The sequence below is a fragment of the Sceloporus occidentalis genome, unplaced genomic scaffold (assembly GCF_023333645.1).
Source record: "Sceloporus occidentalis isolate IW3139 unplaced genomic scaffold, rSceOcc1.0.p SCAF_411, whole genome shotgun sequence".
Taxonomy (NCBI): domain Eukaryota; kingdom Metazoa; phylum Chordata; class Lepidosauria; order Squamata; family Phrynosomatidae; genus Sceloporus; species Sceloporus occidentalis.
In genome coordinates this window covers 134,713-153,482 of record NW_028317391.1, presented here as the reverse complement: position 1 = coordinate 153,482, position 18,770 = coordinate 134,713, and the positions used below count along the sequence as shown (strand labels likewise).

The 18,770-nt window shown below is 47.0% G+C and overlaps 1 protein-coding gene across 1 annotated transcript in view; it reads left to right on the top strand.

Moving 5' to 3' along the window:
- LOC149272840 (attractin-like protein 1) overlaps nt 1-18,770 on the top strand; it is a 207,244-nt gene that overhangs the window by 114,470 nt on the left and 74,004 nt on the right. The window contains exons 25-26 of the mRNA XM_089506674.1: nt 3,412-3,473; nt 5,470-5,548. Of these exons, the coding sequence (XP_089362800.1) occupies nt 3,412-3,473; nt 5,470-5,548 (141 nt within the window). The remainder of the gene's footprint in view (nt 1-3,411; nt 3,474-5,469; nt 5,549-18,770) is intronic.

The window sequence follows — 18,770 nt, the reverse complement described above, 5'->3', positions numbered from 1 at the left end:
TGTATGTGCGTGTGTGAGTGAGTATGTGTGTGTGTCAGTATGTGTGAGTATGTGAGTGTGTCAGTGTGAGTGTGAATGTGTGTGAGTATGTGTGTGTGTCAGTATGCTTGTGTGAGTGTGTATGTGCGTGAGTATGTGTGTGTGTCAGTATGTGCGTGTGAGTGTGTATGTGTGTGTCAGTATGTGCGTGTGTGTGAGTGTGTATGTGTGTGTGTGTATGTGCGTGTGCGAGTGTGTATGTGTGTGTCATTATGTGCGTGTGTGAGTGTGCGTGTGTGTGTGTCAGTATGCGTGTGTGAGTGTGTATGTGTGCGTGTGTGTGTATGTGCGTGTGTGAGTGTGTATGTGCGTGTGTGAGTGCGTGTGTGAGTGTCAGTATGTGCGTGTGTATGTGTGTGTGTCAGTATGTGTGTGAGTGTGCGTGTGTGAGTGTGCGTGTGTGAGTGTGTGAGTGTGAGTGTGCGTGTGTGAGTGTGTATATTCCGGATAACGTGAGATTCTTCCCGGCTGACAAACAAACATCTCGACTTTATCTTTTTCACAGAAAGTGCCGTTTTTTTCTTAGCGTGAGTTTGCGCCGACGTTGGCTTCTGGCTACAAATCGCGGAGCAGAAAGAAAGAATTACGCCTGACAACTAGAGATGGTGTGTGCCGATGGGTAGCTCATAGAAGGAGCTCAGAAAGGATTTATATAGATGAGAATTGTCTCCTAACCTGTCTGTCTTTTACCCAAGACACCGGACCCCAGTGGGCACAAACAGAGCTGCCCTTTATCTATTTATTCGCATAACTGAGGGGGGCATTTAGAAGAATAATGGGGTTTATTTACCCCGTTTAATTTATAAAGCGGTTTCCTGCTGTTTCTATACACATTATCGGGGCTTTTAGGGCCGTAGAACCCTGCGATTCCCTCATACCCAGCAAACATTCTCACCTCCTAGAAAAGAGGGGCATCGGGGGGGGGAGAGGGGCATCAGGGGGGAGAGAGGGGCATCAGGGGAGGAGAGAGGGGCATGTGGCCAGAGACTGTATAGCACGGTGGATATATGTTCCGGACGCCTGAACCGGCTTTTTGGTGAATTACGTGTAATTGGTGTTTTTGTGCCGTTTAGTAAGCGTGCGACGAACGTCCAAACATTCCATTACTTGGGTAAAAGGTTTCGCTGCAGGACGATTCTCCGCGACGGTCTGCGAGCCGCAGGGTATCCCCTGTCGCATGCATGGAAGGTCGCTAGAGGTTTCAATCCATTAGCATTAAACCGGCTTCACTCGTTTATTCTTTTCATTAAATTCAGCATTTTTTAAAGAAATCCCAAAACGTAACAGAAACCCAGAACCTGCCGGCAGATCGGCCCCCGGCGGCCCCCGTCTAGTCGCCCGTTTCAACTGCTGTAACGACTCAAACCTTAAACAGTCGTTGGTCTCGTCTTAGATTCAGGAGCCGTATGTCTATCCCATGCATGTTTAATCCCCTCACTGTATTACCCTCTACCACCTCTGCTGGGAGGCTGTTTCGCTTATCTACCACCCTCTCAGTAAAGTATCACCTCCTTACATTACACCTGAGTCTCAGAGCCTCTAGTTTTTGATGTGTTGGTTAAATTGTGCTCTGCCACTCTTAGAACAATCAATATCTACCCCAGGGGGCTTTTAGCCTGTCAGGGGCCACAAATAACTAAGAAATACTCCCTCTGCTTTGTTTTTTCAGGCTACAGATTAACCGCCGGATGCATTTATCTAACGAGCTGATGATTTCCTTTCACTCGCTGCAAATACGGTGCTTGCACTTTACGTGTTGATTTACACGGCTAAATTTAGATGTAATGCAATTACATTTTACTTTACTGAGAGGGTGGTGGATAAGGGAACAGCCTCCCAGCAGAGGTGGTAGAAAAAAAAATTGTGACCTTAACTCGAGCCCGACGTGGCGCAGAGAGACGCTCTGACACGGCGAGTGACAGTAATTGGCGTAATGCCCTGCGGACGGCTCTCGGAGTTATTGATTTGAGATAAATATTCACATCAGCAAAAAAATTCTGAGAAAAACATTAACTTCCAGCCGGCCGCCGTCGCCCCGGCAACTGCATTGCCATCATTTCCACTTTAAGGCATATGATAGCTGCTATGATACAAGCGCGTGACGGTCTGCGGACCCCCCATATGCACCCCCCCTCCATGCACATGCGCAGAAAGTGCGTCCTTGTATTTTTATTGGTGTGTTAGCCTGCCACAAGCAGCCAATCAGAACATCAGACCACAGAGAAGAAGTGCCACTACTACAACTCTCATCACCTCTCGGAGATCCACCAACTGTGTCTGGCGTCAAACATCCGGATAAATAAAAAAAAATAGCAAAATGTGTCGTTATCTGCGGAAAAGCTTTGGTTTCAGGTACGCCGCGGTCTGACGTCCGGCTGGGAGAGGCGACATAGACCGTGGCGGATTCACGGCAGGGAGACTTTTCCGCATTCTCGGGTCGCTTTGCGCTTATCTGTAGGTTGTTATAAAAGCGATTTATCCCGACACGGAATCATCCGGAAAAACCAGAAACCACAAAAAATTCCACCAAAGCCTCAGCGAGGGCCGGACGTTTCTCCTGCCAAACCTTTATCAGTCATTAGTGAGCTGTCTCTTGGTGCATAGCCCCCCCCATAATACAGCAGTCTCTTAGTGAATAGCCCCCCATAATACAGCAGTCTCTTAGTGAATAGCCCCCCCCATAATACAGCTGTCTCTTAGTGAATAGCCCCCCGGAATACCGCTGTCTCTTAGTGAGTAGCCCCCCCTGTAATACCGCTGTCTCTTAGTGAATAGCCCCCCTGTAATACCGCTGTCTCTTAGTGAATAGCCCCCCTGTAATACCGCTGTCTCTTAGTGAATAGCCCCCCCTGTAATACCGCTGTCTCTTAGTGAAAAGCCCCCCCTGTAATACCGCTGTCTCTTAGTGAATAGCCCCCCCTGTAATACCGCTGTCTCTTAGTGAATAGCCCCCCTGTAATACTGCTGTCTCTTAGTGAATAGCCCCCCCTGTAATACCGCTGTCTCTTAGTGAATAGCCCCCCTGTAATACCGCTGTCTCTTAGTGAATAGCCCCCCCTGTAATACCGCTGTCTCTTAGTGAATAGCCCCCCCTGTAATACCGCTGTCTCTTAGTGAATAGCCCCCCTGTAATACCGCTGTCTCTTAGTGAATAGCCCCCCCTGTAATACCGCTGTCTCTTAGTGAATAGCCCCCCTGTAATACCGCTGTCTCTTAGTGAATAGCCCCCCTGTAATACCGCTGTCTCTTAGTGAATAGCCCCCCTGTAATACCCCTCTCCCTCCCGTATAATCCGATTATGGTATTTTGTATATAAATTGGATTTTTTGGACATTTCCTCTTTTTTCATTGTCGTTTTTTTCTCTCTTCCAGATCGCCTTCTCGCAGCACAACACGATCATGGACCTGGTGCAGTTCTTCGTCACGTTCTTCAGGTAAATGCGTGGCATCAGGGTCCGGGTAACCGGGGGGCAGCCGCCCAACCACCTCAGTCCGGGCAAATTAACCTAAAAGAGAAGCAGAAGTTCCCCGGGGGCCGCGGATCACTCGCCCCGTCCGTATTCTATTTAAATCAATCGGAATTCAGCTCTGGTGTCCGGATGGTTCCGATGCAGATTTTCACTCGTTTAGTCGCTCAGCGCCCAAAACAGCCAAACCCCCCTCTCAGTAAAATAAATCTTCCGTCCGTTCCATGTCAGCCTCTTAGATCGTTGTTGGGCCGTGAAATACCTTTCTCTCCTCACATCCGGCACAGTAACGCAGGTCGCGGACGCATCGCGCGGGTAACAAGAGTTTATGGGATCGCAGATAACTCCCGGGGGTCTCCGCTCTTTGTGTAAAGGGGTCCGGCTGGAATAATTCGTTATCAGCCGCCTGCGCTCGGCGCTGCCCCTCCGTTAGTCACACTTTGCATCGAGGTTACAACAAACACCTCGGGCTGAACTCAATTCCCGGAGCCCGCGGATAAACTGCCCCGATCAGCAAAAACGCGCTTATTTCCAACGCTGCACAATTTTCTTGCTTGAGGAGAAAATGTGCTTTTCCGCCCCTCGTTTCTTTGTGTTTGGCGAGACGGCGACGTCCGCGACGCTTAACTGAACGCGGCAGGGATTGTCTTTTGCGGGGGTCTCGGCCCTCTAGGAGAACGGCCATGAAGGAAAAGCGCGAGCTCTGAGGAGGCTGTGAGATCCGAAAGCCTCCCCCAGGAGAGAAAACGGCGGAATATTCCGGGGCTCCGATGTCTCATCGTCCGTTAACCGTTTGTGTTTCGTGTTCCCTGGTTTAAAACGAGCGAACGTCTTGGAAAGAGATGAGATTTCGTAGAGTTTTCGCTGCTCCTCATTTGCACCAAAATCATAACAAATTATAAAAAATATAAAATTTCGGCTTCTAAATCGCTGGGGCGTCCGTCTGAAGGGACCTGGAAATCTCGTGGCGCGGAGTGAGATGATTTCTGCGGCCTGGAGAACGGACGGCGCCTGGAAACGCGCCGTCTGGGGAATCCTCGTCCCGAAGGCTCTCACCGGCAGCGTTACAGGCGGGAAAAGTGTTACCAACGTCTGGAACGCGGCAGCCAGAGGGGTTTATTCACTAAAGAGAGAGATCGCAACCCCAGTGAGACGCCCCGGTTAAATCAGTGAGCTATCGCCAGTCTCCTGGCCCATTACATCATACATGAAACAGGGCCGGTTACGCTGGACAATATCCTGCAAACTCCCCTTTTAGTAAATAGAACATGAGCTGCCGCCCGCATTACCAGCGAAGGACGTTTGATTCCTTTAAATCCCCCACTTTATTTCACGTCAGGTATCTGATTCCGTCCGCCCAGCTGCAGCGGCACAAAAATGACTGTTTTTAACGTGGTATTTTATTAAATCCGGGTTTTTGGGTCAGAAACGCTGCAGAATAGTAAAAAGCAGAATGAACGCGATGAGGGTCGGATCAGACGCCACAAACTGGAATCCCATTGGTCAGCCCGAGCAGGAAGTTGGAAGCCGCTTCCTGTTCTCTCCTCCATCAGCCCGAGCAGGAAGTTGGAAGCCGCTTCCTGTTCTCTCCTCCATCAGCCCGAGCAGGAAGTTGGAAGCCGCTTCCTGTTCTCTCCCGCAGTGTTTTAGCTGGTGGCGCAGGAGCCTCTAGCGCTAGAGATTGTTTCCAGCCGCGCAGGTCCCTCCGTAACGCTATTATCACAGATACCTCAGGGCGGCGGGGCGATAATTACCCTGCATAGTTTTGGGAATCAGGGATTGTATGAAACGCGCCGCGCAGTCCCTGTCAGGGGAAAGCCTTGGTTTATTCGGAATGTAAAACGGACGAAGCGTTGGCCTCGCGGAAACATTAAGTGCAAAGTTAGGATTTTTTGGCTGATATTTTGTTTCTTCTTTAGTTCTGATCACATTTATTAAATCTCCTTGTTTTTCCCCCAAACAGCTGCTTCTTATCTCTCCTGCTGGTCGCTGCCGTTGTCTGGAAGATTAAGCAGACTTGCTGGGCGTCGCGCCGGAGAGAGGTTCGTTAATAAAGTCTCGTCTTTAGACGATCTGTTGATGTATTTATAAATCAGTATATCGTGTTTCTGGAAACATCCAACGTCACGGCCTAATCCGGAGATTCATCACGAAAACCTCAAAGTGACGCTAATCGTAAATGGAGGGGCAGGGGGAGGGGCAGGGGCAGGTGGAGATGTCCAATTCCCCTCCGCTCTGAACTCCATCAGATCCGTAAACGTCTCTTACGGTCCCTTATACTGTTCTTGTTCTGCGCTCGTCTAATACGAATTCCAACGTCGTGGCCGGAGCTCGAATTTCTTCAATCTCTTCCACTTTTATTCCTTTTTCCTTTTATTTGGGGTCACTTAGAAAATCTCCTTGTTTTGGAAAGAAAAGCAGATTTTCCCCATTAAATAACATGAAATGAATCAGAAATCCAGCGCAGACGGGGTTAATGCTGTAAATGACTATGGTAGCTGGAAACGGCTGATTTTTAATGGAATCTCTTCATAGGTGTACAGAGGCCCTTTATCACTCCCATCACTCCTGGGTTCCAATGGCCCTTTATCACTCCCATCACTCCTGTGTTCCAACGGCCCTTTATCACTCCCATCACTCCTGGGTTCCAATGGCCCTTTATCACTCCCATCACTCCTGTGTTCCAACGGCCCTTTATCACTCCCATCACTCCTGGGTTCCAATGGCCCTTTATCACTCCCATCACTCCTGTGTTCCAATGGCCCTTTATCACTCCCATCACTCCTGTGTTCCAATGGCCCTTTATCACTCCCATCACTCCTGTGTTCCAATGGCCCTTTATCACTCCCATCACTCCTGTGTTCCAACGGCCCTTTAACACTCCCATCACTCCTGTGTTCCAATGGCACGTTGTGTTCTCTGATCCAAGTTTAAGTTTAAAAGGATAATTAATGGTTAGAAACCCTTTCAGAATTATGTTACAGACCCCAAACCGTAGTGTATCTCCCCAAAATGCTCGTGGGAAATGACCTTTATACTTGTAGCCCTGGCAGCGCGCGAAGGCCGGGGATGGAATGTTTTTGGGTCTTTGATACTTTTTGTAAGTGTCGGCTGGATGTGGTTACGAGCGCCGAGGGCCGAACGGGAGAAACTGTTCAATAAGAAGTACCGTAAAAAAATCTACGTGGAAGGATCTCCATGGTTTGCTGCGTTTCACATAATTAGCTTCGTGTTCTAAAAGACATTTCATTCCTTCGCTAGTTTTTTCATTCGTTATTTATGTTCCGTGCACCTGGATCATGCCGCTCCGCGCGCCTCCGCTGAGAAGCCGCCAGCTTGTGATGCCGCTTTTATATCGAGTGGAGATCGGAGGATAGATCCCTCGACTCCGGCAAGCAACAGATGTTCTAACAGGTGTACAGCTGCTCTGGGACGTTCCCTCGTATCCTAACAAGCCGAATGCCGCGCACCGACTCCCGGAGGAGGTGGCAGGGGCATCGCTCTGTGTGAACAGCCTCGTCTGTCTGGGTCTTTTATCGCGTCTGCCGGAGCCGCTGTGTTTGAGGTTCTCAGAACAGACGCAGCTCACGTTGGTTTTCTAATTTGCCTGTAAAATGATTCCAGTCAGCTGGTCACTGTATCCAGATCCTTTTACAGAGAAAATAACGAATTCCCATTAATCAGGACGCTTCGTTTAGCTGATCCTTTCCTATAAGATATTACTTCCTGAATGTTTTAATATCGAGTGCATTTTACGCACCTCGTATTTTGGGATTATACATGGCGGTTTTATTTAAAGGGCCAGCGTGATATTTACATATTTTACTGCATATCTCCAAACACGTCGGCATTAGAGTGCAAATCATGGCCTAGGAGTCCCTTTACCTGCAGATAGATAAAAAGTATTTACCGTGAGCCCCCGGATCACATCCTCCGAGTCCCAAGAGCCGCCAGATCATAAGAAGAGGCTTCCAAATTCTGCTTCAATCCGATTCGTTCAGCCGGAATTCTGACGCTCTCGCAGCTGAAAACCCCAAAACCCAGAGGATTCATCAGAGATCGGGATTTTTGGGATTTGTGTTTCAGGACGTGGAGCGCTTCCGGAGCGTCGCGGGGGCTCCGTCGCTCGTTGCCTGCCGAGGACCCGTTACACTAGGAGGTATAGGTGAAAGTGGGAAGCTGCAGCTGGAGGAGTGCTGTCAGCCCAGCGAACGTGGCAGGGAGGATAACAAATTCAGCAGAATCCAGGGCTTCACCTGCTGATTACCCCGACTCCGTGGTCCTCTCCCCAAATCACTGTCTAGATGTAATCTAAGGAATTTTTTACTTTACTGAGAGGGTGGTAGATAAGTGGAACAGCCTCCCAGCAGAAGTGGTAGAGGGTAATACAGTGAGGGTATTAAACATGCATGGGATAGACATACGGCTCCTGAATCTAAGACGACGATCTGACCCGATTCCCAATCTTTGACTTGAAATACAAAGTTTCCATCTCCTCACCTGATTACCGAGCCGTCTGCTCCTGCATTTATTATCTCGCTACTTAATTGTATCCAAGCAAGTGAACGGCGGGCAGGATAATGGCGGGACGGGGTAATTGCGGGACGGGGTAATTGCGGCTGTCATGGCTTCACAGTAATCGGATTATCTGCCTGCGATGTTTCAAAGTTGGGATAAAAATAAATGGCTGCGGCTTCATTAATTCTCTCTGACAGATTGCAGGAGATGTCGGGAGAAATGACAGGGAGGACAATGAGTTCTGGGACCTCTGCGTTTGATGAGCGGCCGTGACGCTCTCCGGTCCGCGCGTCTCCCCGATGGCGGCCATCGCGGCGCTGCCAGGGAATTCGCTCAGCGCCGGCGGGAGGCGAGGATGGGGCTGAAAAACAGACCAAATACTGAACGTGGGCAAAATGATAAAAATATTACTATTATGTATAAGAAATCATCCTAGAATGGGAAAGTTTTGCAGAGTGGTGATATCACCATAGCAACCAATGAAGCGGTCCAATCAGCAGCTTCCCATAGGCCGGCCTCTATCACCTAAACCCGTGTCACCCGCGGGGACCATTGGTTACATGATGTGACACCTCAGTGCAACTCCCATCAAGCTGAGTGCAGGCTGTCAGTATAAGACCCGAATCGCTGCCGCCGGGACAGAAAGTGAACTCGTATTTGTTGGGGGTCGATGTGCACCTGCATTTAACCCAGCGCGTCCCATTCACTGCCGTGTGTTTGATCGGAGTAATAGGGGTTGGACTCCTTGTGAGTTTATTGGCGCCCCGTATAAAGTTATCCAGTAGCCCGTGTAATGCTGGCTCGGAGTGTTTATCTTCCCGCTGGGTGATGGACGGAGCTGTCTGCGCATGAGCGCCGCTCTGCTGTGCGTTTGTAACACGTGTGCGTGGCTTTGCTGCATGTGCTAGACGTGTGTCGGGAAGGAGTACGGACGTGTAAATAGAACATTCCCTGAAAGCTCCTGCATGATGACCGAGAGCCCCCAAATATTAACCCTTTAATAGCCTGTTGCCCTGTTCCTATCACAGTGACTCGCTAATGGTAAGAAATGGCACTGATAACAGCGAGTGTCCCTAGGGGGCAAAACCACCCCCTGTGCGTCCCCCAACCGTGAGCAGCCACTTAGTCCTCTGCAGCTCCATTCACCCCGAGACTGGGGTAAAAACCCTGAGAATCTGCCCCTTCACCTCGAGACTGGGGTAAAAACCCTGAGAATCTGCCCCTTCACCTCGAGACTGGGGTAAAAACCCTGAGAATCTGCCCCTTCACCCCGAGGCTGGGGTAAAAACCCTGCAACTTGGGGCAAAGCCTGGCCGATCCGAACGTATTTTATTTGAATAAATGTTAAATGAATCCGTTGGTTTCGCTTCGTGTTTTCAGGCCCGAGACGTGTTACACGGGCTGCGTGTTTGGCGCATCACACGCCTGTCTCTTCTCCTTTACATCGACTCAGCTACACGTCTGACAAATACACGGCTAGTGACACGTTTTACGGGATTTGCATGATTCACACAAAAATAGGCAGCAATATGTCAAAAACATTCATTTTCAGAAATGCTCCTCGTTCTCATTTAAGGGCTTTTAAATAAACCGAGATTCTCGAAAGGCTTAACCCTTAAATAGCCAATTCCCAAACCCGTGGTCCTCTCCTCCAATGCCTCTCTCTCCTCCCCCGATGCCTCTCTCTCCTCCCCCGATGCCCCTCTCTCCCCCCTGATGCCCCCCTTCCTCCCCCCCCTGTTGCCCCTCTTTTCTAGGAGGTGAGAATGTTTGCTGGGTATGAGGGTATCGCAGGGTTCTACGGCCCTAAAAGCCCCGATAATGTGTATAGAAACAGCAGGAAACGGCTTTATAAATTAAACGGGGTAAATAAACCCCATTATTCTTCTAATAAATGAAACGCGGATCCGTGTCGAGTGCCACAAGTCACCCTTTTTGGTGCTAAGGGATCACCCACCCGGATGTTTAGGTGCATACATTTTTTTAACCCTGAAAGCAAAGGGTTTAACCATTTCAGTTCCCTGTAGTCAGGGATTTAAGGCATTTCCTTCTGTTCTATATTTAGGTTTTATTTTTGGCCGATGGAACCCATCGAGGTTTGATAATAATTTGCCCCAATTATTGTTCTTTTTTATTGTAACCTCGATACTTAAGGCTGAGAAATTGCAGAATGTGCCGAGAATCCCGGGAGGCGATTAATGAGCCGCTAATTAATATCTCCTTCTAAAGGATGATGAAAAATCAGCTTAACAAACGCTCGTGAGTGCAAACAACTGAGATGAAATTTACCCCTGATGCCCCGAATTGACCCACTAGGCGTCCATCCCTCCTCTCCCTCAGACACAGGGGCTTTTATTCATCGTCCGTGCCATACCTGTGGCTCCCAAGCCGTGCGCCCACTCCGCTAAGACAATTTAAAGCACATTAGCCAGAGACAGGTCCTGGTTTTATGGAGTCCCAGGGAACAAAATGTAAGGAGGGTGGTGGATAAGTGGAACAACCTCCCAGCAGAAGGGGTAGAGGGTAATACAGTGAGGGTATTAAACATGCATGGGATAGACATACGGCTCCTGAATCTAAGACGAGACCAACGACTGAGTAAGGTTTGAGTCTTTACAGCAGGAGAAACGGGCGACTAGACGGGGGCCGAAATGGGCCGACATGCTGACAGGGTCTGGGTTTCTATGCAAATTGCCCTTTTCAGTTTTATTAATGAACTATTTGCCCCCCGCCTGCCTGCTGCTCTGAGCGTTCGGTAGAGCGCCGGGAAGGAGTTTTCTCTGTAATGATGATATCTTTACTTTTCTCATCTCCGTCTTTAATAAAACGTTAACGGCCTCTCGTCTGTTAATTGTAATTTAACGAGTCGGATACTCGCAGTAAAGAATAAGTAGCCGCATTAAAAGAAGCCAAATGTACACATTTAATCACTTTTGGGTCATTGATTTTCTCTCTTGTACAGATTACTGTAGTTTATTTAGGGGATAAGCGATTATGTACAGACCCCGACGCGGGTAAAAGTAAACCTACGCGCCTCGTGTTGTTAAACAGCCCCATTAAGGATAATCATTAGAGGCGTGAGACTCCGAAACGGGGCAAATTGCTCTGTATTAATGTCTTTACCTGCAGCGGTTGTCTGCAGATTCTGTTAAATTTATGTTCATTATTTTACGTAAATGAAAAAATTAAATGATAAAGGAACGCGTTTATCAGAAGATAAAAGATAAAAAAAAAGATAAATAATAAAAAACAGAAAGAGATAGAAAAATAAAAAGAATAAATAATAAAAAACAGAAAAAGATAGAAAAATAAAAAAGATAAATAATAAAAAACAGAAAAAGATAGAAAAATAAAAAAGATAAATAAAAAAACAGAGATAGAAAAAATAGAAAAGATAATAAAAAACAGAGAAATAGAAAAATAAAGAAGATAAATAATAAAAAAACAGAAAAAGAGATAAAAAAATAAAAAAGATAAAAAAAGATAGAAAAAAATAAAATTAAGAACATATAAAAAATAGAATAAAGATAGAAAAGACACCAGAGGGGCCCTTTTAGGTGTAAAGTGGCTGATAATGGCACTTATATAAAGTGTAGGTTGTCATACTTTTAGGCAGACAGCTTCTGCCGGACACTTTTAAGACGTCACAGAGGTCTCTTCTTCTTAAGTAATTTTAGAAATAGGAGACTAAAATATATTTAAAGGGGGGCTGTGAGTAACAAAGTCCTAATCACCATTATTCTTGTGTTAAAACTATTAATTTTCTGTTTATTTTTTAAAACTTTAGGTTTTTGCAGTATTTCTGGAAATATTTGGTTGAAAGGGAATTTTTCTTTATCGCATAAAAGCTGAGATGGGTGGCAGCCGGTGGCAGAAGCAGCATTATCTGATCGATGTCCTGGAGATCTCTGTCCTCTCCTCTCGCTAGAAAGGCTGCCTGAAGCACTCAGCAGCTTGCAGGGGAGAGATACCTCGGATGCCGTTTTTAGTTTTTTTTTGGTGATTGATACAATATCTTTATTTTTTCCCCTTGAAATATTTCCATGATTTTGTCAAACAAAAACTTCCTAAAAGACCCTCCTCTGTTCAACTTAATTGAAACGTCGGTCATGGTTTTCGTGTTATGACACAAGGGCCGCTTTCATCCCATCTGACTTCTATTTAAAAAAAACTGTAAGAATTGGCATTTTTTCTGTAAAAGGGACAGACCCCCCCCCCCCCGTATTTCTTATTAATCGCACAATAGCTTTTCTCTTCCCGCCTTGGCGGTTTGAAGAATTATCGGAGAATCCGTTCCGCGAAGCTCCCGCCTGGGAGACGTTACAGGGGAAAGAAAATATTCCTGAAAATGTATTTGGCGTAAGAGCCGGTACTTTCTATTTTCTAGAATTCTCCCTATTCACGTGGATCTAATTAACGGGATCGTCAGCCTTTAGCTGCAATTTACCGTCAAGGAGTCGCCATCGCCTGCTGACGCCTTTTTGCTTTTATTAAAAGAATATTTTTAATAACTCAGAGGTTTAATTATCAGCAGTTTTTTTCTTCCATCTTCGTTAGCGCCAACTCTCGCCAACCTGAGGTTTAAACTCCGTAACCGCATTATACCCCCTCGCGGCTGCAGAGAACCCAACGCGTTCCTCCGATCGGTAAAGAAAACCGATAAATTCACGTTCTGCTAACACAGTTACTCTTCAAAAAACCCAAACTAGCGCGATATCATCATCTGCTCGTGTAAGAAAAGCGAAGGCGCGAGGCGGCGGTCCGACGCGCGTCTCATTTCCCCTCTCTCCGCGTAATTAATAATTTACATAAAACCTTTGCCTTCCCTTTTATCTCAAAGTATCGATAGGATTGGCGGGGAAATAAAAGCCGCGCGTGAGAAGACAATGCTTTGAAATGCAAAGTGGAAGGAAAGCCGCGGATATTTTAGGGTCCCGCGAAGTGAAATATTCTATCGGGAAGGCGATGAATATTTGAAGAGACCGTTATTCTAATCGCTTCTGTTTAATTAATACGTGAGTCAGTAAAACGCTGAGATTTGGTTTGGGGTTTTTTTTTGTTTTTTTTATGTGTTTTGCTTTGACAGCCAAGAAAGCTAAATTATAACCCGAGAAAATTACCCCAGACTCTTCTACCAATCAATTTCAACGTGTAATTAACTCAAATGAAACTCCCACAAACACAATTGACTTGCTCCTTCCTGATGTTTTATGTATATTTAAAAACCGCCGCTAATCAGAATCAACTTAATAACGTGGCTGTTATTAAAATAAAGACAGGCGGCTGCATTTAAAGCAGACGGCAGCGGTAAATAGCATCGCAAGTGGCTGTTACCGAGTGGGAATGTCATGCGTGTCGCGTGTCCCGGTAAAGCAGTGTAGTGGTGGTCCGACGTTTGCTCGACCAGCCATACCAAGGGTTAACACCTTAAAATATATATTTACGGCTTGTTTTTTTTGGCCGTTGCGTGGAAGAAGAGCCGGCCCTCGGGGTTTAGCAGAGGCTTTCGGCACACAGCTTGGTGTCGGAGATAAAGACGTTCGGAGGAGCGTCTCGTAATGGAGGAGTCCGGCAAACGCGCTTGAAAAGAGTCTTTCAAGTCCATTAAGTTTCCGACTATTACCCGCCGCTGTCTGCTGCTGTTTATTTCCTATCATTTCCGGCATATTTCACCGAATCGCCACAAATCTGAAGACTAAAAAGTCAAGTTTAATATTTTTCTTTTCTTTTACATTTCGCGTGTCTGGAATTCACAGCTAGAGATACATTTTATATTTATGCTCGTTTTGTTTTCTGGATTTGCTGTAATCCGTTCTGCTGTTAGTAACGACCATCCGCCCGGTGCAGCTTCTAATGGCCGCCAGTCCTCCAGCCTCCCCATGAAGCACGCGGACGAGTCCTCGTTAGGAAGCTCGTCATTAAAAGCCTTTGATTGGGTTGTTTATTGGGTGCAGTCAGGTTTCCCAGATGGATCAGGAGGGTCGGTGGGGGCTGACGGAACCGGGAGATGGCTTGGTTAGGATGGGAAGCCCGCTGTTGGCCAGGCATGGTGGAACGCCATCATTGTCTTCTCGCTTGGCTTGTCATGCTTGGTTCCGGTAGCTACCGGGTCAGTACAATCCTCTAACGTGTTCCTGATATCTGGAGACCACAATTTCTTTCCGACGGTCCTAACCAACCAAGACCCAGATGTCATTGACACCTCGTCACGTCGGCTCAGTTGTTCCAAGCGTTTTCTGTCTCTGGGGCTCCTCAGCCTCTATAATTTGCACTTTGGACGCGGTTTCGTAGATGTGGCTCCTGTCCGGCGCAGCTGCCTCACATCTGGAATGAAAAAATAACGCGGAATGAACTCTTCCTGGCAGAGAATGGAGTCGCTGGACGGATCTCCCTCCATAAATTACAATCTGTAATATTGGAGCAAAATAACTAAAATCTGTAAAAGTTCAAACATTATCATCGCTTCTTCACACGCGGAGAGAATTATCCAAAGACTGCCTGCCGCGCGTCGCCAGAAACATACGAGATTCATTCATCGACGTACAGGGGGGGCTCGTTATTATGCAGAACTCCCTAACATGGATACATTATTACCAGAAAACCTAAGCCTCCTAAACGCGTTCCCCCATCCCGCAGACGAAGACCTCGGAATTTCTCCAGTGATGTGAGAAGCGGAGTTTTTTTACGTTTGCTATAAAATCCAAAGTTGTTAAAAAACAAAAAAATACAAAAACGGTATTGTTGACTGTAAATTGCGCACATTTTTGTGGCTATAGCGACCAGCGCTGGCGTGTGAATGATAATGGCCAACTCCGTGACTCACGGCCATATGGTCAGCGTGTAATACATTCACACGCCTCTCGTAGTCGTTATCTTTCATAATGAGAGGTCGTGGAAGAGCAACTTCCTCCAGAAAAATACCAATCGGGCATCATAACGCACAATATCCCCATATAATGATGCAGAATGCGAAACAATTCCACCTGTGTTCAAGCAGGGATTCCAATCGGGGTGCTCAGATATCACTAAATCAGAGGAGAATATGAAAGAGTTGGCTGCAGACTGTGTGACCCCAGAATCTGCCCCATTCACCCCGAGACTGGGGTAAAACCCTGAGAATCTACCCCTTCACACCGAGACTGGGGTAAAGCCCTGAGAATCTGCCCCTTCACACCGAGACTGGGGTAAAAACCCTGAGAATCTGCCCCCCCCCCCCCGGGACTGGGGTAAATACCCTGAGAATCTGCCCCTTCACCCCGAGACCCTAATACTGGGACAAAAACCCAGAGACTTGGGGGCAAACCCTGGCATTTATCAGGCACGGTGTTAAGGTGGGATCATTTCCCAGCTACATTCATTTGTATCCACATAGAATGAACTTGTGTGTTTTTGGTTTTTCTTTTTCATTAACATTATTAATATTATTTCTAGAATTCCGATGAATTCTACATTCTGTATAAATATATAAGGCGGGTTTTTTTAAATATAATCTGCTGCCTCTAGCAATTTAAACATATAAATGCTAAAACCTGCTTAATATCTGGGATCATCCCTGTTTGTTATTTGCATGTTAAGCTATTAATGCCGTTTAAGCTTAGAAGCGCTTAGAGTCGCGTGTTAAACCCGGAGCCCCTCAGGCTGATCCGTCTATATTACCTGTTACATATATACACTATGCTCTGAATACATCTATGGAATGGCTATATATATATATCTATATCTATATATATATATATATATATACTGTATATCCCCTGGGAGCGGCCATCCTCTTCTTTGGATATGCAGGATTATTCCTCCCCGATAAGTTATCTCTTTCCTATTAAGTTGCTGATTGTTGCTGATTGGTTCAGGCAGCCTTTTGTAAGAGAGGAGGAGGGAGAGAAATCCCAGACAGGGAATGTATCAAATAATGCTGTCTCTGCCACAGACTGCCACCGATCTCAACATCCCTGAACTAAATATCTCCAAAACAATGACTTCGATTTACGAACAAAAAGCACGAGTTATAGGCAGTTTTTATAAATTCATTCGGTTTGTGAAAAGCTGTCGGTTTTGATGGAATCCTAAACACTCTCTTCGGATCCACCGGGAGAGCCTCGGCTGGCGGGATGAGCTTCCACCTGCGTGACCTTCCCAAATGACACGCTTGTCCCGTGTTTAGCGGACATTCCTTCTTCCCCCTTCCCGTCACATTGGCTGCAGCTTGATCGATGCTCAAAGGGACAGAAGAATGTCTAAAAAAATAATGTATATGAAGGTACTTTATGGGGGGTTTAATAACAGATGCATTCTTTAAATTGTTACAAAATAAAGAAAGAAAAAACACTCAGGGAGAAGCTGCAGCTCCCCGTCTCCTCCATGGACCTTCGACACACCATGCATTAGCAAGAGGACATTATAGAAATTTTAAGGGACCCCTCATCTTGTATATTAAAGTCCACGATGGCCGAAGCGCCCCTTTAATCTCCGCAGCCAGCCCCGTAACTCCATGTTATACCGTTTTACTTCCGCAGTCCGTCATTTTCCTAAACTTCACTTCTCTCCAGGAGGCTGCTGACCCAGGAAGGTCTCTCAGCAGCTGAACCGATACAAAAAGATTAAATCCAGCGGATCATAAAATGCACTCAGAAACAAGTCAATCAGGTAATTCAAGGAGAAAACGTTTATGCCCTCGCCTGGAAGTTAACAAGCTGTCATCTCACCACCTGGCCATCTGCTAGCACAAAATGGATTTTATTTTCCGTCTCTATTTGCGTGGAAGGTCTTCCCGGCCGGCCATGTGATTATCATATCGAAAATATTATTCGCAACAACGTTTCACGGCGTCGGAATAAATCATTCATCGCTAATATCCCCCGACCATAGCATGTGGGGTCATTGTTGGCACGGCAGCCCAGTCAGTAATGAATTACCGGGATGCTGATTTGTAGAGGATAATGCTTTACGCGAAATTTATCCCGATTCCGAGGCGGCCTCTTCTAAGGACGCAGAAATGGAACCATTTACATTTTAATTTCTTTCTTTTTTTCCTCCCCTGCACACCAGCTCTGCTAATTCTCCCGCACATAAATCTCACATATGGACAAAAAAAACACCCCGTAAGATCATCCATTTGTTAAATTGCCAGATACAATGAGTCTTTTATTAAAACATCATTAAACTCAAGGTGACCCATCTGAGGCATTTAATGCGAGGAGCCCTTGATGGAAGTGCAGGCGAGGAGAGAGGAGCTCTGATTGTCCAGGATGAGGTCAACGCTTGGAATCTGATGTGTCCTTCAACTACTTTACATAAAAGCAGGTGCTAGAGGTTCTAGGTTATGCATCCATAGAAGAATACATTACGGAACATCTTACATTCCACGACTGTAGACATAAAGGGTAGGACCTTCCATCCAGCCATGTATTAAGGAAGAGGCTGTGAGCTTTGACCATCACCCTTCCTATGGAACTGAGCATCAAGGCTCTAGGAGTCGCCGGGACTTTTCTGATCACACAACGTATGTTGTAGCAGCTATGAAACAGGGGCAGGTGAACAGAAACTAGATAAAGCCTAGAACACCCTAGAAATCTGGGCCCGGGAGAATGAAAGAGCCACTCAAGGACCAAAAAGTATGTGGACAGCTCACCATCACACCTGTAAGAGCTTGTTAGACATCCCATTCCAAACCCGCAGGCATTACTGTGGAATTGCCCCACTTGCCCCAACTTTGCAGCTATAACAGTTTCTGCTCTTCTGGGAAGGATTTCCGTAAAGTTTTAGGGCGTTTCTGTGGGATTTTTGCCCGTTCATCCAGTAGAGCGTCTGTGAGGTCCGGTGCTGATGTTGGACGAGACGCCCGGCTCACAATCTCCAGTTCATCCCAAAGGTGTTTCATGGGGTTGAGGTCGGGGCACCGTGGGGCCGGTCAAGTTCTTCTGCCCTAAACTCATCCCACCATGTCTTTACGGAGCTCGCTTTGTGCGCCGGGCGCCATCACGCTGGGATAGAAAAGGGTTTTCCCCCGAACTGGAAGCCCCGCATCATCTAAAATGTCTTCCATTTACCTTCACTGGAACTAAGGGTCCCGGACCCTGAAAACAGCCCCAGACTATTATCCCTCCCCCAGCAAAATTAGCAGCAGGCGGTTTGCATTCCGGTAGGTAGCGCTCTCCAGGCATCCGCTTGTTTCTTCTGCTCCAGAGCCCAGTGCAGGTGGCTTTACGCCACTCCAGCACACGCTTGGCATTGTGCACAGCGATCTTCGGCTGGCATGCAGTTGCTTGTCCGTGGAAACCCATTTCATGAAGCTCCCGACGCTTGTTGCACCAAGAGGCAGTTTGGATCTCTGTAGCGGGCGCTGCTTTAGAAGCCGGGCGATTTTTACGCGCTACGCCCTTCAGCGCTCGGCAGCCCCGCTCCGCGAGTGTCCGCGGTCTACCGCTTCGTGGCTGAGCGGCTGCTGCTTTTAGATACTTCCGCTTCCCAATAATAGCAGCTACAGCACGGAGACGGCTGCCTATGGGCTGATCAGCAACGGGGGCCGCCGAAACTCCTAAACCCAATCATTAGGAGAGGGGGCCACGTGCTTTTGGACCTATAGTGTAGCTCTTAGAACTCGGGGGAGTCCGGCCGCCATTTGTAACGTGTGATAAAAACGTATTGGGGCTCCAGAAGCTTCCAGATGATTGATGTTCGCAGACACAGAAACGTTACGACTCGCGATCTCCCGGATTGTTTTAAATTCACGAAGGTTCTTCGGTT